Source organism: Pongo abelii, chromosome 5, assembly GCF_028885655.2.
Source record: "Pongo abelii isolate AG06213 chromosome 5, NHGRI_mPonAbe1-v2.0_pri, whole genome shotgun sequence".
Classification (NCBI taxonomy): Eukaryota; Metazoa; Chordata; class Mammalia; order Primates; family Hominidae; genus Pongo; species Pongo abelii.
In genome coordinates, this window is record NC_071990.2 from 18,182,682 (window position 1) to 18,210,651 (window position 27,970).

At 42.5% G+C, this 27,970-nt stretch overlaps 2 protein-coding genes across 12 annotated transcripts in view; one reads left to right on the top strand and one right to left on the bottom strand.

Annotated features, from left to right (window-relative positions):
• Nucleotides 1-19,177, top strand: part of KDM1B (lysine demethylase 1B) — a 68,494-nt gene extending 49,317 nt beyond the window's left edge. For 5 of the 10 annotated variants that reach the window (XM_009241455.4, XM_063725371.1, XM_063725368.1 and 2 more), the window contains 8 exons: nt 907-1,034; nt 2,763-2,894; nt 3,496-3,570; nt 7,782-7,898; nt 8,947-9,072; nt 10,302-10,424; nt 13,035-13,187; nt 17,242-19,177. In XM_009241455.4, coding sequence (XP_009239730.2) covers nt 907-1,034; nt 2,763-2,894; nt 3,496-3,570; nt 7,782-7,898; nt 8,947-9,072; nt 10,302-10,424; nt 13,035-13,187; nt 17,242-17,325 — 938 coding nt within the window. In that variant the 3' untranslated portion in view covers nt 17,326-19,177. Of the gene's footprint in view, nt 1-906; nt 1,035-2,762; nt 2,895-3,492; nt 3,571-7,781; nt 7,899-8,946; nt 9,073-10,301; nt 10,425-13,034; nt 13,188-17,241 lie in introns of all 10 variants that reach the window. The other 5 variants (XM_009241454.4, XM_054557256.2, XM_054557258.2 and 2 more) reach the window with 1 other exon arrangement.
• A 330-nt stretch (nt 19,178-19,507) lies between these two features.
• The window catches only part of DEK (DEK proto-oncogene), a 40,431-nt gene continuing 31,968 nt past the window's right edge, over nt 19,508-27,970 (bottom strand). For both annotated transcript variants that reach the window (XM_002816465.6, XM_054557262.2), the window contains 2 exons: nt 21,484-21,552; nt 19,508-21,048 (listed from right to left, as the gene is read on the bottom strand). In XM_002816465.6, coding sequence (XP_002816511.2) covers nt 21,037-21,048; nt 21,484-21,552 — 81 coding nt within the window. In that variant the 3' untranslated portion in view covers nt 19,508-21,036. The remainder of the gene's footprint in view (nt 21,049-21,483; nt 21,553-27,970) is intronic.

Consider the following 27,970-nt stretch of genomic DNA (forward strand, 5'->3'; position numbering starts at 1 on the left):
CAGCCCTGCTACAAAGGAAGGAAGACAATAATGATATCACAGGGCTGTGTCCATATAGTTACAAGGTCTGGTTGAGTGGGACAGATAAGTAGGGGCTGGAGTTGATGACAGGGAGAAATTCTGGAGGCTTGCTACGGCCCAGTGATGCCCGACCATAAAGAATGGCTGGGATTGGGTGGGAGAAGGCATTCCTGTGAGGGAGAGTGGGAGGTCGCAGACCCTGTGGGGTAGGAATTTACCAGGAAAAAGGTTCAAACAGTACAGCAGAGCCTGCGAGTGGGCAGATCGTAGCTGCTGCCTTTGGAGAGGTTAAAATGTGCTAGCTTTGCCTGGCTGTGGTGGGGGGATTTATTACATAGGCAACCAGTAATTGTAGATATGGAGGCACAGTGCTGACAGGATACGAGCCCATAATGGAATATTCTTGTTTGGGACAGACTGTAACCAATAGGTTACAGGTCTCTTAGTTGAGGTGAGATGTTGTAAGCATTGAATTTAAGGTGATGGCAGCAGGACCATAAAGAGAATGGTAACTTCTGTGTGTGTGCATGTACATCTATGTGTGGGGACAGTTTTTCTGTATCTTGAGCAAAAGAGGAAACCGCTTCTCAACGAAGCAAAATTGAGACGTTTCTGAAGATATAGAACTTACTTAGCTTTGTTTCCGGTTGTGCACATGTACCCTAAAACTTAAAGTATAATAATAATAAAATTTAAAAAAGATAAACTTTCTCTTCCTGAGAGAAATGGACCTTATCAAGAGATTTTTCCCCTCTGACTTTACTTGGGAAAAAACTTTGGAAGTTTTGGGTGTTGCTGGGTGACAGAGGTTGAAAGCAAAGGAGAAAGAATTGGAGAATCTTGTTAAAGCTATTTTTTTTCTGCTTTGATCCATTCCCATTACAGAAAAGATAGAAGAGATCTACAAGGCATTTATTAAGGAATCTGGTATCCAATTCAGTGAGCTGGAGGGACAGGTGCTTCAGTTCCATCTCAGTAACCTGGAGTACGCCTGTGGCAGCAACCTTCACCAGGTGCGCTTGGGTTTTGTGAAAGGTGTGCTTTGAAAATACTTGGTTTAGGCCGGGTGCAGTGGCTCATGCCTGTAATCCCAGCACTTTGGGAGGCTGAGGTGGGCAGATCATGAGGTCAGGAGATCGAGACCATCCTGGCCAACATGGTGAAACCCCGTCTCTACTAAAATACAAAAAATTAGCTGGGCATGGTGGCGCATACCTGTAGTCGTCCCAGCTACTCGGGAGGCTGAGGCAGGGGAATCGCTTGAACCCGGGAGGCGGAGGTCGTAGTGAGCTGGGATTGCGCCACTGCACTCCAGCCTGGAGTCTCAAAAAAAAAAAAAAGAAAAGAAAAAGAGAAAATACTTCTGTTTGTGTGTATGTGTGTGTGTTTTGTGTGTCTAAATATTGAATTTGAGCTGGTTTGGATAAACAGGAAAGAATGATTCTGCTTAAAAGTTTGCAGACCATGACTTCTGAGCATATTAACCCCAAAGTGGTTTTGGTTGTTTTTTAAACTTTTTTTTTTTTTGAAGCAAGAGAAACTCTTCTTCAGATAATGCTTGTGAAAGAAGCTCAATACGTAAAAACGAAGGAAGAGGCTGGGTGCAGTGGCTCCCCTCTGTAATCCCAGCACTTTGAGAGGCCAAGACAGGCAGATTGTTTGAGCCCAGGAGTTCAAGACCATCCTGGGCAACATGGCAAAACCCTGTCTCTACAAAACATACAAAAAATTAGCTGGGCTTAGTGGCATGTGCCTGTAGTCCCGGCTGTGTGGGAGGCTGAGGTGGGAGGATTGCTTGATCCCGGGAGGTCAAAGCTGCAGTTAGCTGTGATGGTGCTACCACACTGCTGCCTGGGCGATAGAGTGAGACCCTGTCTAGGGGAAAAAAAAGAAATCAATCACTCCAAAGGAAGGAGGGCTATTGGGCTGAATCAGAGCAGGGTCTCTTATATGTTTCTTATTTTTTGTAGAGATGGGGTCTTGCCATGTTGCCTAGTCTGGTCTTGAACTCCTGGCCTCACGTGATCCTCCTGCCTCGGCCTCCCAAAATGCTGGGATTACAGGCATGAGCCACTGCACCAGGACTTGTCTCTTTACCCTCCTTGGGGCCTTGGGTCATTTCAGTGGAACCACGGAGTCTAAAACACTGCTCTCAAGAAGCCAAAATAGAGTATCCTTGCAAGTCTGGTCTGTTTACCTTGTTAAAGTAAATTTAAGCTTCCCTAACTCATTTAACCAACTGTGAACTTAATACTCCAGTATTCTGTATTTTGAATAGAACTCCATGGTGATTTCAGAGGCCCCTTTGGAACCTCTCCATTTCCACTTGGTTCTGCATTGTGATTGGAATCATGCTGTTTTCCAAAATCGTGCAGGGTTTCTATTCTGTAGAGCTTCCATGTTGAGGACAGATAGCACATTTATATATGTTGATCAAATATAGTTTTACCCTCATAGAATTCTACTTTGCCAGAGTTGTCAATATAGAAAATCAGCTTCTATTTTTATCAAGGAGTGGTACCCATGCCCAAGTCATATAGACCTTTTGTTCTCAAATAAACTTTCCTCAAATAAAATTATCGAGATTTCCTCCCCCAACGGTGGTCTCTACCTGGGCTGGTCTGCCTGTCCCCTGCCCTCCTGCCTTGGTGGCTCTTCCCACCTCGAGCTCCTCGTATTGGCTCTTGGGCACAGGCGCAAGGATTTACACTGTTGTGTCCCCAACCTCTCTTGTTTCCCAGGTATCTGCTCGCTCCTGGGACCACAATGAATTCTTTGCCCAGTTTGCTGGTGACCACACTCTGCTAACTCCCGGGTACTCAGTGATAATTGAAAAACTGGCAGAAGGGCTCGACATTCGACTCAAATCTCCAGTGAGTATCAACTGCTGGGAGACTCTGGCTCGCCTTGTTTGGGGAGGATGTGAAGTTCTGGGCATGCGGCTCACGCAGGAGAATGGGGCTGGCTTTGGTGTTTAGCCAGGGTCTAGAAGTACTTTGTGGCTCATTCGTAGCCTGTGTAGCATTATCCATGTCAGTGAGGCAGCTGCTGCTGCTTGGAAACCGTAGTGGCCCCAGTGCATTTCTATTAAGAAGAAGGTATTCGAATTGCTTCACAACCTTCCTAACCCAGTGCAGTTATTTTCACTTCAAAATTTTCCCTTCAAATCTTTGTCTCAGTGCATTTGTATTGTGTGTTATTGTAATCATGGGGGTGATTACTTAACTGTATTTCCCTTCACACCATATAATAACTATTCTCTATATTCCGACACAGTGTTTATTTTGTATATTCTGACACAGTATAAATTCTAACCCCCTGAGTTCAGCTATAACAATTGTTTAGATCTCTGAATGCCAGGAAAAGATTCCCCTTAGCCTTGGAGATGTAAATTCATGTAATATGAGAATCGGAAAGGATCCTGGATCACGTGGTTCCATCCCTCACTTTTTTTCATAATTGCTTTTTGAGCAGGTGCAGTGTATTGATTATTCTGGAGGTGAAGTGCAGGTTACCACTACAGATGGCACAGGGTATTCTGCACAAAAGGTAAGAGCTAGGGCAGTACAAGGGTGGGTAGAAACCTTTGCTGCCAGGGGGTGGAGGGAAGGAGAAATCTTTCCTATCAAGGAGTTTGCCTTTGGGAATCTGCCTGGACCCTTGTTGGATTTCTGGTAAGTTATGTATCTCCACTTAATTGTATGTAGATATGCAAAGCTGATTTCATTGCTCTAACACTGTATAGACTCATGGCAGATGGAATTCTGAATTGTGTTCCTTGAGGTGAGTTCTAGGGCACATTAGTCCTGAGAGTTGAACAAGAAAAAAAATTCCTTGGCCAAATAAGTTAGGCGAGACCAAGTAAGTTTGGGAAGTATTGTATACGATACTCTACTTTTAGGATTAAATAGGAGTTGTATTGGATTAAATAGAAGTATGTGTATATATACTTGCTCTGTCGCCCAGGCTGGAGTGTAGTGGCGCAAACTCGGCTCACTGCAAGCTCTGCCTCCCGGGTTCATGCCATTCTCCTGCCTCAGCCTCCCGAGTAGCTGGGACTACAGGCACCTGCCATCACGCCCGGCTCATTTTTTTTTTTTTTTTTTTGTATTTTTTAGTAGAGATGGGGTTTCACCGTGTTAGCCAGGATGGTCTCGATCTCCTGACCTCACGATCCGCCCGCCTCAGCCTCCCAAAGTGCTGGGGTTACAGGCGTGAGCCACTGCGCCCAGCCCAAATAGAAGTATATTAAAGGCTCTGAGAAGTCCTGCATTAAAGAAATCTATTTTACTTTTATTCTGTGCTCCCCACATTTTTTTTTAACCACGGAATCCTTTTTCAGATCAAGAAAGTTCTGTTTTCATCTTGAAATCTTGAAACTATCAGAAGTACTTTCATATGGCTTAAATTTTTTTGTAAACAGCTTTAGTAGGTGAACAGTACAAGGTAGTGCTGAATCGAATACCTGAAATCACACTGAGATTTATAGTATTGGAGAATAAAGGTGCCTCCTTGGGGTAGAGGGGATTTAGTAAACCTTGAAAATTTAAGTTTAGTTGTATCTTAAGTGACTATGAAAAAATATAATTGATGAACTATCACTAGTTCCTAGACTAGCTATGCTTCCTACACTTCAGGTATCTAAAACTTATTTCATAGTCCTTGATTTGCATACAGAAATAAAGGACTGCATGTCACATGGGAAAGACAGGTCTAGGGAATGAGTTAGTCGGGGTAGGCGGTCCTAACATTATTCCTGCCATTAACCAACCAGGAGATTTTGGGCAGCAATCCCTGGGCTGCACGTCGGAATCACCTGGAAGGTGCTTACAAAGAAAGGTTGCAAAGCCCCACCCTGATACATTCTTATTGAATTGGCCTCGCTTTTTTGTTTGTTTTTTTCAGAGACAGGGTCTCAGTCTGTCGCCCAGGCTGGAGTGCAGTGGCACAGTGATAGCTCACCGTAGCCTCGAGCACCTGGGTTCAAGGGATCCTCTCACCTGAGCCTCCCTTGAGTAGCTGGGACTACAGGCATGCACCACCATGCCCAGCTAGTCATGTTTTTAAAGCTTCTCAAGTGATTCCAGTGTGCAGCCGTGGTTGAGAACCTTGTCTGCAGTGACCTTTTCTGTAAGCTCTTAATAGGTTCTGCCTGGTGGTAAACAGTGTTTAAAAATACTGCCTTTTAAAATTGCAAGTCACCCAACAGTTCAGCCTCTGCTGTTCTGTGGCTCCACTTCTTGGTGTCCAGGACAGCAAGCTGGTTATAACTCCCCTGCTTTGTTACTCTCTGCCTGACCCTGGCCAGTACTTTTGCGTTTCTGCGTTTGTATTCCAGCCTTCTGGAGAAATTAGGGCACAGCTTCAGGCTGCACTTTGAAATGTTTAAAACAAATATTTTTATTGTAGCTAGCAGGCATCACAGTTTGCATTGGAAGTTTCCCCAGACTTGCAAGAGAAAAATTTTCAACCCAACGTGATAGACCAATGAACCTCTGGCAGACTAACTCGGTCTAGACTGCTTCCATTGATATCTCGCTTTCGTTCCTTACTAGGATGTGTTTATATCATTTGCCTATTTGTTTACCCAAGGTTTTTCTTTCTTTTTTTTTTTTTTACAGGGTCTTATTCTGTTGCCCAAGCTGGAGTGCAGAGGTGCAGCTTGTAGCTCACAGCAGCCTCGAACTCCTGGGCTTGAGCAGTGCTCCCACCTCAGCGTCTGGTGTAACTGGGACCACAGGCACATGCCACCACACTCAGCTAATTAAAAAATTTTTTTTTGTAGAGACAGTGTTTCCCTATGTTGTCCAGGCTGGTCTTGAACTCATGGTCTTAAGCAATCCTCTCACCTCGGCCTCCCAAAGTGCTGGGATTATAGGTGTGAGCCACTGCACCTGGGCTACTCAAGTTCTTATGCTTTTCAGTGCTATTTTGTCATTAAGAAAACATCTAGATTTGTGGGCATGGGTGGCTCACGCCTGTAATCACAGCACTTTGGGAGGCTGAGGCGAGAAGATGGCTTGAGGCCAGGAGTTTGAGACCAGCCTGGGCAACATGGTGAGACCTTGTCTCTACCAAACATAAAAAATTAGCTGGGCATGGTGCTGCACACCCATGGTCCCAGCTACTGCAAGAAGCTGAGGCAAGAGGATCACTTGAGCCCAGGAGTTTGAGGCTGCTGTGAGCTGTGATCATGCCACTGCACTCCAGCCGGGGCAACAGAGCAAGACCCTGTCTCTTTAAAACAAAAAAAAAAAAAAAAAAAGGGAAAAAGAAAAAAGGGAAAAAGATTTTATTTATTTTCTTGCAGTTCTTATATATAATTTAATTGGACAGTAATTGGTTTTTTGTTGTGGTTTGCCTCATTTTTTTTGGTTGCATGGTAATTATCTATAAATAGATTATAAACTTCTTGATGATAGAGAACATATTTTATACTTTATAAAATTTTCATGTGGCAGAAAATAGTGACAAAATCACAGAACTCTGAGCTTCCTGTGATCCTAGAATTGAGAGTTAAGCCAAATATACAAAATCTTTGAAGCCTCAGGTAGATTGGGTGCTTGGTCTTCAACTCCATTCCACTCTGATCCTAGGGTGTCATCCTGTACTGCAGATATTAGAAAGTAAATACACACACTCTTCCCCAACTCCCTACAGCAGGTTTCTAAACATCCATCCAGTCCAGCCAATCTGATGCACTTGCATGAGATTTAGAAGGTGTAGGTTGACTTTCGCTTCCCTTCTGCTGCCTCTGTTGAGAGCACACAATGGTGGAGGTGTTTGGTTCTTCTGCAGCAGGGTTCGTGAAAGTTGCAGGGTTTAGTCAGTAACCACAAGTCAAGAAGGAGGCCGTAAGGCATGCATGTTGCTGGTGAACGTGGTTCTGTGTGTGGCATGATTCTGGAGCTGGCAGTAGCAGTAATGGCGTCCTGATTGTAGCAACGATAATGGGATCTGGAGCCAGAAATGTCCAATTCCTAATGTTTGTGATGTGCTTCACCACTTATGAAGCATATTGATGTATCTTGTAAATTTTAGTTTTAAAGCGTCACCCTAATTCTCAGAGGTTAGTTGGGCAGGTACTACCTTCATTTTATAGATGCATGGCAGAGATGAGTGGCAGGCTTGGCCATGCAGTAGAATGTATCAGGAATGATGCGCAAAGTTCTCCTGACTCCATAGTTAGGGCTGTTTCCTCCTCAAGTACTGCTTTTCAGGGTTTCTTTGTTGTTGTTGAGACAGTCTCGCTCTGTCGCCCAGGCTGGAGTGTAGTGGCATGATCTCGGCTCACTGTAACCTCCGCCTCCGAGGTTCAAGAGATTGTCCTGCCTCAGCTTCCCAAGTATCTGGCACTACAGGCACCCACAACCACGCCTGGCTAATTTTTGTATTTTTATAGAGACGGGGTTTCACCATGTTGGCCAGGCTGGTCTTGAACTCCTGACCTCAGGTGATCTGCCTGCCTCGGCCTCTCAGAGTGCTGGGATTACAGGCATGAGCCACCGCACCTGGCCTCTGCTGACTCTTCTTAGCTAAGATTATTATTAGCCATCAGGACCTTTTTTGCCAATTCTTCCCTGTGGTTGCCACCTCTGCTTAGCTAGGCATTGGCACCCTTGTGCAGTGAACAACCTGCACAGTTGCACATGGCAGCCCTTGTTCTTGCCAGTATAACAGCATGGGTTGTTGATACCAGTGTAGTTGTAGTGTGAGGTTCTGTTGCTGTTTGTGTGTTAACTGTTAATTATTTTCCACAGGTATTAGTCACTGTACCACTGGCTTTACTACAGAAAGGTGCCATTCAGTTTAATCCACCATTATCAGAGAAGAAGATGAAGGCTATCAACAGCTTAGGCGCAGGCATCATTGAAAAGGTGACTTAAATGACTTCATCCTCAGAAAGAAAGAGATTAATGTCAGATGATAGATGTTAACTTCTGATATGGAGAAGTAGTGGGTACTATCTGAATACAAATAAAACTCAAAGATTTCCTTTTCATTTGAGTAATTGTTCATGAAGAACACAAAAGAATATTATCAAAACAAAAGGGGGAGAGCTGGCTGAGTTCTGTGAGTTTTGACTTTAGGAGAAAGAATCTTGTTATTCAGAATTTGAATTTGGTATAAGCAATTATTTTATCCCTTTTTTTCCCCCTTCTGCTTTCTTTCTTGTCTGCTTTCCACTCATTGGCCCCAGTGAGGACAGTGGTTTATTTCTCCTGTCTTTAATATCTCCTGTAGCAGAATGGGCCAGTGCTGCAGCAGATTCTGACAGACCTATGAGTAGTGAGAGTTTAACTTAGGGACATACGCCTAGGAGTGAGTCTTAGGAATGCTGGTCATCTTCAGACTAGCTTGTAGGTTGCCAGTGGGTTCCATTATCCATGGGAATGGAACTGAGTGGCATCAAAAGCAAGGAGCTGGGCTGGGCACAGTGGCTCATGCCTGTAATCCCAGCACTTTGGGAGGCTGAGGAGGACGGATCACCTGAGGTCAGGAGTTCGAGACCAGCCTGACCAACATGGTGAAACCTCATCTCTACTAAAAATACAAAATTCGCTGGGTATGATGGTGTGCACCTGTAATCCCAGCTACTTGGGATGCTGAGGCAGGAGAATAACTTGAAACCGCAAAGTGGAGGCTGCAGTGAGCCAAGATCGCTCCACTGCACTCCCAGCTGGGCAACGAGTGAAACTCCGTCTCAAAAAAAACCCCCCAAAAACACAAAACAAAACAAAACAAAAAACAACCAAGGAGTTCACAAGGGAAAAAGAGGTGAGGAGAATGGAAAGAGCGGTATTTGCGGTTGTTCTTTCGGGCAGTGTATTTGTTTTAGAGTAGAGCTACAGGTTGCTGCTTAGAGATTGCCTGTGGTTTTGTGACGACAAGCACCTAACCATCTTGCTTCTGCTCACTTTGCAGATTGCCTTGCAATTTCCATATAGATTTTGGGACAGTAAAGTTCAAGGGGCTGACTTTTTTGGTCACGTTCCTCCCAGTGCCAGCAAGCGAGGGCTTTTTGCCGTGTTCTATGATATGGATCCCCAGGTAAAATCATTCGTGAACTGTGGTTTGAATTTCTGTCTTAAAGTTTAGAATTTGATGTGATAATTACTCACCTATCAGGCTCAGGAACTAACCAGCATCGTGGAGACCCTGGGTCTATGTTTATATTCTGGGAGGACACTTGGACTGGATATTTTCCTATAGGAAAGGAGCCCCAGTATTTGCCATGTCTTCTTGAAGTCCTCATGTTGCTCCCTGGGACATGAATTGGATGCTTGTGGAAACTGTCATTTCAGGCTGTAGGGGAATTCCTCTTAGGTGAAGTTGGAGACATCAGTCAATGAGTGGTGCTTGAAACTTCCTCTGTGAGGGTCCTCTAGGGAGCTGGGAAGGGGTGTATGATTGGTGAGGGAGGATGTGAGTGTCAGCAGATGTGAGAGCTGAGGGAAGGAAGGAGAGAGGAGAATGGCATACCCAGAGCTGGACGGTGGTGGTCACCTTCCCTGCCGTCATGTTACTGCCACACGAAAGAATTACAGCTGTTTCTGACTTTCAGTTTCAAGAAACTTTGTCTTAAAAGGTTTCACATAGGAGCCGAGGGCGGATTTTCTTTACCATTTGAGGGTTTTTTTTTTTTCCATTGTTTTATCTGCAGATTTTCCTTCTCCAGCTCTTTCTACTTCTTCCGAAGCAAGCTTTAATTAGTGAACAGCCAAGGGAACCCTAAAGTTGCTGTTTACATTTCTTAGTGTTTTTCTTTTCCAGCAGGAAGCAATAGAGTGGATGGATGAATAATGAGTGTTTGCGAGGAAAATGGACTGGCGAGTGACGTGAGGATAAGGGACAGCCAGAAATAGTGAAATTTAACTTGTGAGAGTGAGGCTCTTGGCCGGGTACAGTGGCTGACGCCTGTAATCCCAGCACTTCGGGAGGCCAAGGTGGGCGGATCACCTGAGGTCAGGAGTTTGAGACCAGCCTGGCCAACATGGTGAAACCCTGTGTCTACTAAAAATACAAAAGTTAGCCAGGCATGGTGGCAGACGCCTGTAATCCCAGCTACTCTGGAGGCTGAGGCGGGAGAATCACTTGAACCTGGGAGGCAGAGGTTGCAGTGAGCCAAGATTGCGCCATTGCACTCCAGCCTGGGTGACAGAGCAAAACTCTGTCTCATCTTAAAAAAAAGAAAAAAAAAAAAAAAAAAAAGAGTGAGGCCCTTATCTGTGGGAGCTGAGCACTCAGAGACCTCCTGCTTTTCCCTTTCATGTCTCCAGAAGAAGCACAGCGTGCTGATGTCTGTGATTGCCGGGGAGGCTGTCGCGTCCGTGAGGACCCTGGAAGACAAACAGGTGCTGCAGCAGTGCATGGCCACGCTCCGGGAGCTGTTCAAGGAGCAGGTGAGAGAGAGGAAGCCCTCCTTGAAAGGGGCAAGCCGTGCTTGCTATCCAGAGCAGGTGTGAAGCCCAAGCAGCCAGCGTCACTGAGAATCACGGGAAGGAAGGCAGGGGCCACAGTCTTCTTTCTTTCAGAGTCCCACTGCCCACCTCAGCACTGAGATTAGTCTGTGAGGGCTGTCATCACAGAGTACAGCAGACTGGCTGCCTTAGACAACAGAAACTTACTCCTCACAGTTCTGGAGGCTGGAAGCCTGAGATCGAGGTGTCGGCGGGGTTGGTTTCTCCTGGGTCCTCTCTGTTTGGCTGGTAGATGGCTTCTTCTCCCTGTGTCCTCACATGGGCTTCCCTCTGTGTGTGTCTGTGTCCTCATCTCCTCTTCTTATGAGAACACAAATCAGATTAGATTAAGGCTCACCCCGGCGACCTCACTTTAAAATAATTATCCGTTGGAGACTGTGTCACGAAATACAGTCACATTCTGAGGCACTGAGCGTTAGGGTGTCCACATAGGAATTTGAGGGGGACACGGTTCTGCCCATAACAGTGCCCTGTACCTTTTTTTACACAATTGTCTTCCTTCCTTTTTTTCTTCTCACATCATACACACTTCCTTTTTTTTTTTTTGTATTGTAAGGATATAGAAGGCTTAGTATTTTCTATGTGGATTCTATATTTACTGAAGCCCTAGAAGCTTTGACTACAGCTTTCCTTTTAAGAGGAGCCTTGTCCAGCTTTTTTTAATATCCCACACATGCAGACAGTCTCTTTTCTCCAAGGAGCTCAGGATACTTTGCTTGCCAGTGTACTAAATCTCACCATCTCTGGAGATTTGTAAATGGCCATGGCTTATATCTTTTTGAAATAAAGGAGCAGAAATAGAAGTGAAATGACTCAAAAGTTACATAAAATTAAAGAGAAAGGGGCATTCAGATATGTTGCTTATTTTATTTCATTTTAACTTATTTATTTTTGAGACGGAGTCTCACTCTTTCGCCCAGGCTGGAGTGTAGTGGCGCAATCTTGGCTCACTGCAACCTCCGCCTCCCGGGTTCAAGCGATTCTCCTGCCTCAGCCTCCCGAGTGTGCTGGGATTATGGGTGTGCTCCACCACACCTAGCTAATTTTTGTGTTTTTAGTAGAGACAGGGTTTCACCATGTTTGCCGGGCTGGTCTCGAACTCCTGACCTCAAGTGGTCCACCTACCTCGGCCTCCCAAAGTGCTGGGATTACAGGTGTGAGCCACTGTGCGGCCAGCCTTGTTGCTAATTTTATATGAGAGGATCTATCTAGTGAATGCAATCCCTTGCTTGGGGTTTTTGTTCAGAAGTTTGTTTTTTACATTAGTTGTTTGGAACTTAGCATACCGTTTCTATAGAAATATTGTTCATGGTGATGCTTGTTGGAGGCCAGCTGACAAATTACAGTCATTCTCTCTTACTCGAGGCTTTGCTTTCATGGTTTCAGTTACTGTGGTCAACCAAGGTCTGAAAATATTTGATGGAAAATTCCAGAAATAGATTCATAAGTTTTCAGTCATGCACTGTTCTGAAGAGCGTGTCCAGTACCTCCACACTGTAGACATTGCCTGCCCATTAGTCACTCAGGAGTCATCTCTGTTATCAGAGCCATGTTCACATACCTGTTATTTCAGTATAGCATTATAATTGTTCTATTTTATTATTATTGTCATTAATCTCTGTACCTAATGTATAAATGAAACTTTATCATAGGTATGAATAGGAAAAAACATAGTGTGTATAGTATTGGTCCTATCTGTGGTTTCAGGCATCCGCTGCGCGTCATGGAACATATTCCTGGCAGAGAAGAGGGGACTGCTATATTTTAAATTGAGTGAATGTGAAACATAACCTTGTATCACTGTTTTGTGGAGAACCTTGTTGAGAGTTCCAACCTGTGATCGATCCTGAGACTCCACCCTTCCCTTTTCTTCTTGGGCCAGAGATTCCTTTCTGCTGCCACACGATGGAAAAGGGAAGGCCCGAACTCTTAGCCATGAGTGATAGCCCCCAGTAGAGGGAGAGTGTGTCCCGGGCAGAAGGAGGAGGTATAGAAGTGAGGGAATTGTGTATGGATGGGGCAGGAGAGAGAAGATAAGACACAGATACCAGCTTGGGTAGATTTAAAGGCAGCAGGAGGAACATCTTGAGAACTACTGTTACAGAATGATACAGGAATGGACTCAGGTCCTAAACAGGGGGCAAAATATATGAGTTGGGTTGTACCATGTCTATGTCCCTTCTTTTTTTTTTTTGTTTTTTGAGACGGAGTCTGGCTCTGTTGCCCAGGCTTGAGTGCAGTGGCGCGATCTCGGCTCACTGCAAGCTCCGCCTCCCGGGTTCACGCCATTCTCCTGACTCAGCCTCCCGAGTAGCTGGGACTACAGGCGCCCGCCATCATGCCTGGCTAATTTTTCTATTTTTAGTAGAGATGGGGTTTCACCATGTTAGCCAGGATGGTCTAGATCTCCTGACCTTGTGATCCGCCCGCCTTAGCCTCCCAAAATGCTGGGATTACAGGCGTGAGCCACCGTGCCCGGCCGTCTACATCCCTTCTTGATCCTACTTCATAATTCCTTTCTATTGGACATAGGAGGTCCCAGATCCCACAAAGTATTTTGTCACTCGGTGGAGCACAGACCCATGGATCCAGATGGCATACAGTTTTGTGAAGACAGGTGGAAGTGGGGAGGCCTATGATATCATTGCTGAAGACATTCAAGGAACCGTCTTTTTCGCTGGTGAGGTATGGATCTTGATTCCAAACCCAGTTATTTGTATTTTGATTTCTTTCTTTCATCTAAAATGATATCTGCCCATAGTTTAAAAACCAATTCAAATCCTGTCGAAAGTCTTATGACCACAGACAGCAGAAGCCTTCTCACCGTCCTCTTCTTGCTCCCAGAGGCAGCCGTTTTTAACCTTCCAACTATTCCTTCTGGACTTCACTTCATATTTTAAAAGTGTTTATATTACCATCTCTCTTTCTTTTTTGTTTTTTTGAGACAGGGTCTCACTCTGTGGCCCAGACTGGAGTGCAGTGGTGCAATCCTAGCTCACTGCAGCCTCAAACTCCCAGGCTCAGGTGACCCTCCCACCTCAGCTTCCCAAGTAGCTGGGACTGCAGGCATGTGCCACCAAGCCTGGCTAATTTTTTTTTTATTTTTTGTAGAGATGGGGTCCGCGGTGTTGCCCAGGCTGGCCTCAAACCCGTGGCCTTAAGCAGTCTTCCCACCTCAGCCTCCCAGAGTGTTAGGATTACAGGTGTGAGCCACCATGCCCGGCCTATGATGTCATCTTCTGATTTAACATTAGACAGACATTATTGACTGCCTCCCTGTTGGGTTAAAGACTTAGCCGGTTTAGTCTCTGCACCATTTGCTCAACATGGTTATTTCACACTTTTAATTAAATTGGTATCGGTATTTACATGGCTGTGTAAATGTTGTTTACTGCTGAGCCAAGAAGGTGTCCATTGATACCTTCTTACACAGTTTTCTCTTTTCTTGGCAGTTATAATAGCTCCTTTGGTCATTAGCTTAATTCCTTTGGTACCTCTCCCCGTGTCTCCCATACCCTGCGTTTGTCTCTCATTTACAGTTGACACTGTCTGAGCTGGCCTGCTAGCTCGTCCTTGAAATGTCCCCTTCCTAAGTCCTCTTCCCTTTGCTCTGGTCCACACTGGTTGACCTCTGAGATTACTGCAGAGTGTCCTCCTGAGTCTCTCTATTTAATTTTAATTTAATTTTATTTTATTATTTTATTTTAAATTTTATTTATTTTTTTTGAGATGGAGTCTCAATCTGTCGCCCAGGCTGGAGTGCAGTGGCACGATCTTGGCTCACTGCAAGCTCCGCCTCCCGGGTTCACGCCATTCTCCTGCCTCAGCCTCCTGAATAGCTGGGACTACAGGCACCCGCCACCACGCCCAGCTAATTTTTTGTATTTTTAGTAGAGACGGGGTTTCACCGTGTTCGCCAGGATGGTCTTGAGATCTCCTGACCTCGTGATCCACCTGCCTCAGCCTCCCAAAGTGCTGGGATTACAAGGCGTGAGCCACTGTGCCTGGCCTGGGTCTCTCTTTTTAAAAATCACTCTCCAGCATTGGGCCTTTATTTCCAAGATCCCTCTTTCTTGATTTACTTCTGTTGAAAAATGTTTTGCTATTCTGATTTCTGATCCTTTTACTTCATTTTCTTATCTGTTCAAATAAAGATGAGTTTTTTCTCTTTCTTTCTAGAGATTCTGTTCCATATCTTGGAACTTTTGAATTGACCATCTGATTTTTCCTCTTTATTATTATTCATCTCTTATGCTACTTTTGGGGGAGATTTTAAAATCGTCCAACTCTCTAACTGACTTTTAAAATTTTGGCTTTTACTCTATGAGCACTTTCTTGTTTGCAGAATGTTCCTTTTTGGTAGCATCCTCTTGTTATAACTTGTTTCTAAGGTTTTAAAGCTTTGGATGTTTTTGCTTTTCTGTTCCCTCCCTCCCTGGTTTCCTCAGAGTCTCAGAGTTCCTATTTTGTGTGCTGCAGTCTTTGCCTGCTACGTGTCCAAATCCCCTATCCATCACTGTCGACTTAGATTCAAGCAAGGCATTTTTTAAAAAGCTTTGTGAGAGCTCCAGCAAGCTTATCAACCAGTGGCCGGATTCCCAAACATCACTATCTGGGAAGAGTTAGTTTCCTGTGTGGTGGAAGTTCAGCCCCTGGCATTGTGGGCACTGGAAGCTTCATTGTTAGTTATGAAGGCTTCATTTCACTTCATCCCCATTTTATTTGGTGCTTCGCCCTGATCTCTAAGTCACATCTCTGAGGAGTTGCAGCCGGCCAAGTGGGGAATCTGGTGAGGGATGTATTAATAATTGTACTTTATAGTCTTTAAGCCAATCCTGTTTTCACCCCTTGAAAACCAGTTAGCTCTGCCTCCATGGTTCCTCATACTTCCAATGGCTGAGATTTTCTAAGGATTCTTTGGGATGAATTGGTTTGCTTTTTGTTAAAACCCCTGCCCCCAACCCCAAACTTAAAATGAATTGTTACCAGTGTTTCACCTGTGTTCCTACTTCGTTTAATATGGTTTAGAAGTACACGTCTCATTGTTTCATCTAAAATATAGTTAACGTTTTTGTTTACAAAATAATAACATTGGCTGGGTGCGATGGCTCACACCTGTAATCCCTGCACATTGGGAGGCTGAGACAGGTGGATCACCTGAGGCCAGGAGTTTGAGACCAGCCTGGCCAACATGGTGAAACCCCGTCACTACTAAAAATACAAAAATCAGCTGGGCGTGGTGGTGGGCGCCTGTAGTCCCAGCTACTCAGGAGGCTGAGGTAGAATCGCTTGAACCTGGGAGGCGGAGGTTGCAGTGAGCCAAGATCACACCACTGCACTCCAGCCTGGGAGACAGAGTGAGACTCTTTTTCAAAACAAAACAAAAGAATGACATCTAAAAACCAGATGACTTTGATTACTCCTTGGCCTATGAAGACCTTACTCTGTAAGGGGATAAAGGCTGCATGCCAGACAACAAATGTCAGCAGCTTCTGAGAGACGGCTGTTTCAGGCTCCTGTGCCTTAGGGTCATGAACATGGCTTAGATGGCTTCTTGCTTTCCTTTGCTGCTTTGATGCCAATTATTACCTCATCTTTTTTTTTTTTTGAGATGGAGTCTCGCTGTGTCACACAGGCTGGAGTGCAGTGGTGGGATCTTGGCTCACTGCAACCTCCGCCACCTGGGTTCAAGCAATTCTGCCTCAGCTGGCGTGCGCCAACTGTGCCCGGCTAATTTTTTATTTTTATTTTTAGTAGAGATGGGGTTTCATCGTTTGTCAGGCTGGTCTCGAACTCCTGACCTCAGGTGATCCACCTGCCTCCCAAAGTGTTGGGATTACATGCGTGAGCCACTGCGCCTTCTTCTAAAAATCTGTTTCTGAGGCTTCCTTCCCTCACTGCCACTTTCTCCCCCGACTAGTCACTATATTCCTGCTGATGTGATCACTCCCCCATTCATTGAAGCCTTTGGCCCCTGGATGTTTTCCCTTTTACCCAGGCATCAGTTTAGGTGACTACGCTTCACTTCACCTCTCCATTTCTTATCCTCCATTTTCTGTGGTCTGTTCAGCTCCTCTTCAGCTACCCCTTTCCACAGCCACATCTCAGACCTTGTCATAATTACTTAATCACTAATTCAGGCCTCCTCCTATCCTGTCCTCCCCTATCCTCCTGGTTTGCTTATTCTGTTCCCACCACAGTCATTCCTTGAGTGAGGTTCTCCTATTATTGAGTCGTTTTACTTCCTCCCAATCCAACAGCCCTCATTCACATTTTGTCTTTTTCTTATTTGAACTTACGGTCCCTGGTATATCCTTTGAGTAACTTAACTCTCTACCTATTTTTTTACCCATCTAGCAAAACTCCATCTGTGGCTTGGCTGAACTGCCATTCATCTTTTGTACTTGTTTCGCCTGTGATTGTACCAGCTACATTACTTGTCTGATGTAATGAAAAATGACTGTCTTAATTGTTCTTAACTCTAGTACCTGCCACATATACTTAATATTTTAAAGAGTACTGCATAGTACTTCAAGATTGCATAACAATGAGTGAATCTGACAATGCATGGCCAGATAACCAGAAAAGTTCCAGTGTTAGGATGAGTGAGTATGAATATGAGCACGTAGGAGTGGCACAGATCTTTATGTTAGACCAGATAAAGTCTAACCTTGTTTTTACCTTTTGGTATCAACTCAGTTCTTTATGCATGATCTCAAATTATGTAATTGTTTTACAGGCAACAAACAGGCATTTCCCACAAACTGTTACAGGGGCATATTTGAGTGGCGTTCGAGAAGCAAGCAAGATTGCAGCATTTTAAGAATTCGGTGGACCCAGCTTTCTTCTGTACCCCAGATGGGAAAATTTGAATCACATGTTAAACCTCAGTTTTATAAGAGGGGGAAAAAACCCTCTCTACATAGCAAAACTGAAATGTTTCTAAGGCGATATGATAATGTAAACCTACTTCATCACTCTGAAAGCACTGACCTCAAAAATCCTTATAAGCACTTAGATGTAATTGCATTTTCCATAGGTTCAACTACTGCTGAAAGTCTAGATTTCAGAATAAAGCAGAATATAAGTTTCACTTGAGGCCATGGATTTGATTGTTCCATGGTTGGAAGTTCCCTTTAGATTTCACATTTTATATGGCTGATCAATTTTCATACATTGAGAAACCAAGTCAATCAAGCAGGAATCATTTAAAAACCAGATAAAGCCATGTTTTTCTTCTGTGACAATTTATCAATATCTTTACCAATGAGCCTTAATTTTTATATAGGTCCAATATTGAGCTTTTACTTAAAATTTAGATAGAACTTTTTTTTGGATACAGCACAAACTCCAGTTGACAGTAAAATGAAGCTTCTAGGTATTTTGTATTGTACGTATTTCCTCCCATTGGGTGTTCAAAAAAAATGTAAATTCAAGTATCTTTTGTGATAAAATGTTTTAGATTTGTGCACCCATTGGCAAAACAGGAAAGTTTCCAGATAGGTGTTGCATAATTGAGAATGCAGCACAGATAGTGTGGGCTTCACGCTGTATACACAGAATGTAGCTTTTTCTTAAAGCCAAATTTGGGTGATAGGACACTTTAAATATCCTTAATTTTGGCAACCACTAGCAAAAAAAAACTTGTCAGAATAATTTAATCAAAGCCCCTCTCCGTTTCTTTTATTTAAAAGAACTGATTCAATTGTTAGGAATATTTTTGCAGACTTTTCTTTACAGTATTCCATAGGCAGGTCCACTGGAAAACTGCAGAAAAATGTGAGCTCTCCTGGTAAATAGTACACATTTTATAAGCTATATTTTAAAGGCCTAAGAACATGGCAAGTATTTACTTTTGTCTTTTTAAAAAAACGCTCATGACAGCAAACAGTTTAATAATATCTCATTCTAAAATAAACACTGGTTTCAGGGTCTTCAGGATGCCTATTTTGCCAAGAAACTTCAGTATACAGGTTAGAAATATGCTTGTTTTTGAACAATATTGGTTTGCTTTAAAAAAGGGACTAAATATGACTTTAAAGAGACTTCAAAATATTGAGTATTTTAAAAATTTAAAAGTAGGTCAGTTTATAACGAGTAAATACCTAACACAAAGAATGTGCAGTGAACCTCAGGCATTTAAGACATCTCCCCACTGCCCGCCCCCCAGTCAAAGTGTGGTCCCAAAACAAGCCAACAGCTGTATATCTCAAAGTTAACCCAAGACAACTCTGGTATTTAGGTTATTATTTGTTGAGACTCATTGGTACTGACTGGCAAGTATTCTGCTTTAAAGTATCATGTATTAAAATGTTTAGACAGCATGTGTTTTAAAGTGATAAATGCAAAATGTTAAGTTTGAAATGGTTAACAGTAAATTATTATGTTAGTTTCTGGGCACTTGAACTGTGCTACAAGTAGAGGAAAACCTAAAGTATGGTAAATGTGTGTTTTAAACTTCCTATCAATCAATCAAGTGACATACTTCATTTGATTTTTTGTTTAAGAAGCCATGGTACTTTTTTCTTTAGTTACTTTGGATATGTTTTTTCAATGCCATCTGAAGATTTTGTAATTGAGTAGCAGTAAATATACAAATTTACAGTGTTTTAACTGCAGTTCATGAATAGCTGGTTGTGTAAAACTACTAATAAAAAACTAGACTTTCAAATGTATTCTGTACTGTAGTGGTGATACATCCATTTAATAAGTGTGCGTACTCATCAAGAACTTTCATACAGAACAACTCCATTTCCTCACTTCCAAATACTCTATGCATCACTACTTATCTTCTTTATAGTAAATGGTCATAAAATTAACCTTAATTATTCATAGTTTTGTGAAGTCACTCCAAGAAAATGGTCCATTACCACAAAAGAGTGTTCCAAATTGTATAGGTTATAGGGCTGAATCAATTTAAAAATCTCTTTTCAGAATTATTCACCATAGGGAAGGAAATGCTATACACCTATAAGATATCAAATGCAAGAGACTTAAAACACCAGTGATTTAGATTTATTTTTATTGACAAGGTTTATAAGAACAAATATTTAAAATCGAAGGCCAATTATTAGGTCTCATTTAGTTGCTTATTTTTTTCACTTGTATTTACCTTTCCCTAGTGTCTGAGTAACTATCAAGAAACAAACCTGTGAAAATACCTGTTAACATTCAACATATATTTTTATATATTTCTGTTCTATGATGCAAAGATATTTTTCAACACTTAATTGGTACATCAAATGTGTCATTCTGTCATAAACAGCATGTTTTAAAATTCAGATTTAATAAACTGATTTAGGACAGTAAATTTGAAAGACAAAATTAGTCTCATTCAGGAGTGGTCCATTATGTTGATCATGTAGAATCAACACTGATTAACCAAACTCTAAAAGCCAAGAGCCCCAACTCCAGAGGAACATTAAATTTCTTTAATGTAAAAGTATATTATTTTTGAGACACACTTTGTCAGAGATATCCACGATTGCCTGCACATTATATTCTGGCATTATAATCTGGTACTTTAGTCATAATCATGAAGGTGGCTAGGTTTCCAGTAAATATCAGCATTTTATATGGGCAAAAGCAGTTAATAAAAATCAGTTCATTTACTGTAAGCCAAATGTGCTTGTACTTAATCCCACCCTTTCCCAAAGTTTTTGAAGCTTTGATAGGTTGATTTTTGGTCTGTCCTTAATATAAAACGTACCTACAGACACTTTTACAGAGTTAATACTAAAATTACAAATTGATGACACTTTCGAGGCAAAGCAGGATAACTGTTCCTTCAGTGTTCCCATCACTGAATTGACTTTCACTGCTCCATCATACTGTCTGGCTGAACACTGACATTCCATAATCTACAACTATAAAGATACCTACCTATGTGAGTTTAAAAAGTGATCTGCACAAAAGAAATAAAAAAACTTTATATACAACCAATTGTTTTTTAAAAATACAAAAATAACATCTGTCACTTTTGTCATGCTGACAATTTGACATATATACACATGCAGGAGAAAAGTTCCAATTCAGTCATCTGGACAACTGTAGCTTGTATATTTTTAATATGATGGACACACTGCCGCTGAATTTTCACACTAACAGAGATGTGTATTCAAAATATTTCATATACTAAATACTGCAATCTCTGTGTGTATAAATCCCGGTCATAATAGTTTTTGTTCTACTTGATTAAAAGTATGCCTTAAGCAAGCTAATATTAAGTGCACTAAAAACCACAACAGCTCAAGAATCTATGACCTTATATAAAGAAATCCAAAATGTACAAAATACAACTATAAAAGCAAGGAACAATTAATGCCATGCAAGATTTTAAACTAAAAATGGCATAGAAATGCAATTTAAAACAGCAAACTCAAATTCACATAACAAGATAAAAAGGTCAGCAGTAAGTTCTACTAACGTTGCTTAACAAGGATTTAGAAAAGGAAATACATTCTCTTTGCTGGTATAATGGTATAAATCAGATCTTCAAATCTATGGGAACGAGTCATCTTCTCTGTCCTCTATCTCAAGAAATTAGCTGTGATGAAAGAGAAACATTATTTTGCCATAAATCATAAACCTTTATCCCATTTTTTCCACATCTATTTTACTATTTTGTCCTTCAAAAATCAGTTGAGATCAATACAGAATTATAGCTACCTGCTGATCTTCCCCTCACCTTTGCCTGGTAGACAGGAACTTCCTCAAGTATTTGTGAGAGCAACTTTGAGATGCCCAGCTACCCAGGTACACCATGAGGCCACATCATAATCTGAGTTCAGGTCTTATCACTAACTGTTCAAACTTTAATTTTAAGCTTTAAAGTGGGAATGAGAAGAAATATATTTCTCTATTATGAAGAAATGTGAGGATCAAATGTGATATTTAGTGACATGAATATTTTGAAAAATATGGAGTATTTTATGTAATTACTTGTCTTATAAAGTCAAACTTGAAAGACTGAAACATTTACCTCTTTTACAGTTGTTTTTATGAAATCTTTTCTTTCAGTTAAATCATAAGTAGGATAATTTTCATAGACCTATGTATAGTGAAAAGGAAAAATAATATTAAAAGCAGATTTTAAAATCCAGTAATATTGTCTTTGAATAAAAGCAGGAAATCTGCTACATGCAAATAGCCACAACCATCCCAACAGTACTCTGGTTCACCCATGTGGAATTCTATTCCAAATGAGTATTTTAATAATATCGTATATGATGTGGAAAACTAGCATGCAAACATTCTCAGTGTTTTCAGGCTGAGAGTTTGGAATGAATTAACAATAAACAAGCCAGATGTGATGGCTCATGCCTGTAATTCCAACACTCTGGGAAACCTAGGTGGGAAGATCACTTGAGCCCAGGAATTCAAAACCAGCCTCAGGCAACCTGGCGAGACCTTGTGTCTACAAAAAAATTTAAAAAGTAGCCAGGCATGGTCATGTATGCCTGTAGTCCCAGCTACTGAGGAGGCTGAGGCAGGAGGATGGCTTGACCCAGGAGGTTGAGGTTGCAGTGAGCTGTTGGTGGCACTGCATTCCAGCCTGGACCACAGAGTGTGGGGAAAAGAAAGAGAGATCAGATTGTTACTGTGTCTGTGTAGAAAGAAGTAGACATAGGAGACTCCATTTTGTTCTGTACTAAGAAAAATTCTTCTGCCTTGAGATGCTGTTAATCTATAACCTTAACCCCAACCCCGTGCTCTCTGAAACATGTGCTGTGTCAACTCAGGGTTAAATGGATTAAGGGCTGTGCAAGATGTGCTTTGTTAAACAGATGCTTGAAAGCAGCATGCTCCTTAAGAGTCATCACCACTCCCTAATCTCAAGTACCCAGGGACACAAACACTGCGGAAGGCCTCAGGGACCTCTGCCTAGGAAAGCCAGGTATTGTCCAAGGTTTCTCCCCATGTGATAGTCTGAAATATGGCCTCGTGGGAAGAGAAAGACCTGACTGTCCCCCAGCCCGACACTCGTAAAGGGTCTGTGCTGAGGAGGATTAGTATAAGAGGAAGGAATGCCTCTTTGCAGTTGAGACAAGAGGAAGGCATCTGTCTCCTGCCCGTCCCTGGGCAATGGAATGTCTCCGTACCCGACTGTATGTTCCATCCATCTACTGAGATAGGGGAAAACCGCCTTACGGCTTGAGGTGGAACATGCAGGCAGCAATACTGCCCTGTAAGGCATTGAGATGTTTATGTGTATGCGTATCTAAAGCATAGCACTTAATTCTTTACCTTGTCTATGATGCAGAGACCTTTGTTCACCTGTTTATCTGCGGACCTTCTCTCCACTATTATCCTATGACCCTGCCACATCCCCCTCTCCGAGAAAACACCCAAGAATGATCAATAAATACTAAGGGAACTCAGAAGCCGGCGGGATCCTCCATATGCTGAACACTGGTCCCCTGGGTCCCCTTATTTCTTTCTCTATACTTTGTCTCTGTGTCTTTTTCTTTTCCAAGTCTCTCGTTCCACCTAACGAGAAACACCCATAGGTGTGGAGGGGCAACCCACCCCTTCAACAGAGCAAGACCCTGTCTCAAAAACAAAAAACCCCAACAAACATGGGTAAAGAAAACATCTAGATAGATCTTAGATAACAGAACTAAGTTCTTTACGTTGGCAAATCATCTGCCAAGTGTCTTCTAGAGAAAGCTTCTTTCTTCTCCAACCCTTGTTATTATCCAGCACCCTACCTAAGATTCCACAACCTGAAACGCAATGAACTGCTTCCTCTACTCCACTGCTCAGTCCCTCCCTAAAGTTAAATCCTAAGACCCAGGTGGTCTCAAGAGTCCTCTACTCCTAAAATTTGACTAAATTTCTCCCTTTTGTCAATTTTCTCAGTCCTGTTATACCTGCTGCTTGACTCAGGTCCTGACTCTATAAAGCTCATGGTCTGTAAGCACCTTGCAGGCTTTACTTCCATTGTATAGTTCAGGGTCAGCAACTTTTTCTGTAAAGGGCTAGATGGTACAAATAGTTTCAACTTTGCCAGTCAGTTTCTACTCAACTATGCGTTGTAGTGGCAATGCTGCCATAGACAATAGTTAAATGAATAGATGTGGCTGTATTACAAGAAAATTTTGCTTACAAAACCAGGTGACAAAGATAGAATGGATTTGGCCCACAGGCTGTAGTATGCCAACCCTCTAAAATATGGTCGATCATTTAAATTACTCTCTTTGCCATGGGAGGTTCCAAGATGGCCGAATAGGAACGGCTCCAGTCTACAGCTCCCACTGTGGGCAACGCAGAAAGACGGGTGATTTCTGCATTTCCAACTGAGATACCGGGTTCATCTCACTGGGGCTTGTTGGACAGTGGGTACAGGACAGTGGGTGCAGCCAACCGAGTGTGAGCTGAAGCAGGGCAAGGCATCACCCCACCCAGGAAGCGAAAGGGGTCAGGGAATTCCCTTTCCTAGCCAAAGGAAGCTGTGACAGACAGCACCTGGAAAATTGGGTCACTCCCACCCTAATACTGCACTTTTCCAATGGTCTTACCAAACGGCACACCAGGAGATGATATCCCGTGCCTGGCTGGGACAGTCCCACACCCACGGAGCCTCGCTCATTGCTAGCACAGCAGTCTAACATTGAACTGCAAGGTGGCAGTGAGGCTGGGGAAGGGGCGCCCACCATTGCTGAGGCTTGACTAGTAAACAAAGCAGCTGGGAAGCTCGAACTGGGTGGAGCCCACCACAGCTCAAGGAGGCCTGCCTGCCTCTGTAGACTCCACCTCTGACAGACTGCCTCAAGTGAGTCCCTGTCCCCTGAGTAGCCTAACTGGGAGACACCTCCCAGTAGGGGCCGACTGACACTTCACACGGCCGGGTGCCACTCTGAGACGAAGCTTCCAGAGGAAGGATCAGGCAGCAACATTTGCTGTTCTGCAGTATTTGCTGTTCTGCAGCCTCCGCTGGTGATACCCAGGCAAGCAGGGTCTGGAGTGGACCTCCAGCAAACTCCAAACAGACCTGCAGCTGAGGGTAATGACTGTTAGAAGGAAAACTAACAAACAGAAAGGACATCCACACCAAAAACCCATCTGTACATCACCATCATCAAAGACCAAAGGTAGATAAAACCACAAAGATGGGAAGAAACCAGAGCAGAAAAGCTGAAAATTCTAAAAATCAGAGCGCCTCTTCTCCTCCAAAGGAACACGGCTCCTCGCCAGCAACGGAACAAAGCTGGACGGAGAATGACTTTGATGAGTTGAGAGAAGGCTTCAGACGATCAGACTTCTCCGAGCTAAAGGAGGATGTTCGAACCCATCACAAAGAAGCTAAAAACCTTGAAAAAAGATGAGACGAATGGCTAACTAGAATAACCAGTGTAGAGAAGTCTTTAAATGACCTGATGGAGCTGAAAACCACGGCACGAGAACTACGTGACGCACGCACAAGCTTCAGTAGCCGATTCGATCAACTGGAAGAAAGGGTATCAGTGATTGAAGATCAAATGAATGAAAGGAAGCAAGAAGAGAAGTTTGGAGAAAAAAGAGTAAAAAGAAACGAACAGAGCCTCCAAGAAATATGGGACTATGTGAAAAGACCAAATCTACATCTGATTGATGTACCTGAAAGTGACAGGGAGAATGGAAACAAGTTGGAAAACACTCTTCAGGATATTATCTAGGAGAACTTCCCCAATCCAGCAAGGCAGGCCAACATTCATCAGAGAACGCCACAAAAATACTCCTCGAGAAGAGCAACTCCAAGACACATAATTGCCAGATTCGCCAAAGTTGAAATGAAGGAAAAAATGTTAAGGGCAGCCAGAGACAAAGGTCGGGTTACCCACAAAGGGAAGCCCATCAGACTAACAGCGGATCTCTTGGCAGAAACTCTACAAGCCAGAAGAGAGTGAGGGCCAATATTCAACATTCTTAAAGAAAATAATTTTCAACCCAGAATTTCATATCCAGCTAAACTAAGCTTCATAAGTGGAGGAGAAATAAAATCCTTTACAGACAAGCAAATGCTGAGACATTTTGTCACCACCAGGCCTGCCCTAAAAGAGCTCCTGAAGGAAGCACTAAACATGGAAAGGAACAACTGGTACCAGCCACTGCAAAAACATGCCAAATTGTAAAGACCATCAATGCTAGGAAGAAATTGCATCAACTAACGAGCAAAATAACCAGCTAACATCATAATGACAGGATCAAATTCACATATAACAATATTAACCTTAAATAAAAATGGGCTAAATGCTCCAATTAAAAGACACAGACGGGCAAATTGGATAAAGAGTCAAGACCCATCAGTGTGCTGTATTCAGGAGACCCATCTCACATGCAGAGACACACATAGGCTCAAAATAAAGAGAAGGAGGAAGATCTAACAAGCAAATGGAAAACAAAAAAAAAGCAGGGGTTGCAATCCTAGTCTCTGATAAAACAGACTTTAAACCAACAAAGATCAAGAGAGACAAAGAAGGCGATTACATAATGGTAAAGGGATCAATTCAACAAGAAGAGCTAACTATCCTAAATATATATGCACCCAATACAGGAGCACCCAGTTTCATAAAGCAAGTCCTTAGAGATCTACAAAGAGACTTAGACTCCCACACAATAATAATGGGAGACTTTAACACCCCACTGTCAACATTAGACAGATCAACAAGACAGAAAGTTAACAAGGATATCCAGGAACTGAACTCAGCTCTGCACCAAGCAGACCTAATAGACATCTACAGAACTCTCCACCCCAAATCAACAGAATATACATTCTTCTCAGCACCACATAGCACTTATTCCAAAATTGACCACATAGTTGGAAGTAAAGCACTCCTCAGCAAATGTAAAATAATAGAAATTATAACAAACTCTCTCTCAGACCAATCAAACTAGAACTCAGGATTAAGAAACTCACTAAAAACCGCTCAACTACATGGAAACTGAACAACCTGCTCCTGAATTGACTACTGGGTACATAACAAAATGAAGGCAGAAATAAAGATGTTCTTTGAAACCAATGAGAACAAAGACACAACATACCACAATCTCTGGGACACATTTAAAGCAGTGTGTAAAGGGAAATTTATAGCACTAAATGCCCACAAGAGAAAGCAGGATAGATCTAAAATTGACACCCTAACATCACAATTAAAAGAACTGGAGAAGCAAGAGCAAACACATTCAAAAGCTAGCAGAAGGCAAGAAATAACTAAGATCAGAGCAGAACTGAAGGAGATAGAGACACAAAAAACCCTTCAAAAAATCAATGAATCCAGGAGCTGGTTTTTTGAAAAGATAAACAAAATTGATAGACTGCTAGCAAGACTAATAGAGAAGAAAAAAGAGAAGAATCAAATAGATGCAATAAAAAATGATAAAGGGGATATCTCCACCGATCCCACAGAAATACAAACTACCATCAGAGAATACTACAAACATCTCTACGCAAACAAACTAGAAAATCTAGATGAAACAGATAAATTCCTGGACACATACACCCTCCCCAGACTAAACCAGGAAGAAGTTGAATCCCTGATTAGACAAATAACAGGTTCTGAAACTGAAGCAATAATTAACAGCCTACCAACCAAAAAAAGTTCAGGACCAGACGGATTCACAGCTGAATTCTACCAGAGGTACAAGGAGGAGCTGGTACCATTCCTTCTAAAACTATTCCAATCAATAGAAAAAGAGGGAATCCTCCCTAACTCATTTTATGAGGCCACCATCATCCCAATACCAAAGCCTGGCAGAGACACAACAAAAAGAGACTTTTAGACCAATATCCCTGATGAATATCGACGCAAAAATCCTCAATACAATACTGGCAAACCGAATCCAGCAGCACACCAAAAAGCTTATCCACCATGATCAAGTGGACTTCATCCCTGGGATGCAAGGCTGGTTCAACACACGCAAATCAACAAATGTAATCCATCATATAAACAGAACCAAAGATAAAAACCACATGATTATCTCAATAGATGCACAAAAGGCCTTCAACAAAATTCAACAGCCCTTCATGCTAAAAACTCTCAATAAATTAGGTAGTGATGCAACGTATCTGAAAATAATAAGAGCTATTTATGACAAACCCACAGCCAATATCATATTGAATGGGCAAAAACTGGAATCACTCCCTTTGAAAACTGGCACAAGACAGGGATGCCCTCTCTCACCACACCTATTCAACATAGTGCTGGAAGTTCTGGCCAGGGCAGTCAGGCATGAGGAAGAAAATAAAGGGTATTCAATTAGGAAAAGAGGAAGTCAAATTGTCCCTGTTTGCAGATAACATGATTGTACATTTAGAAAACCCCATCGTCTCAGCCCAAAATCTCCTTCAGCTGATAAGCAACTTCAGCAAAGTCTCAGGATACAAAATCAATGTGCAAAAATCACAAGCATTCTTATACACCAATAACAGACAAACAGCCAAATCATGAGTGAACTCCCATTCACAATTGCTTCAAAGAGAAAAAAAT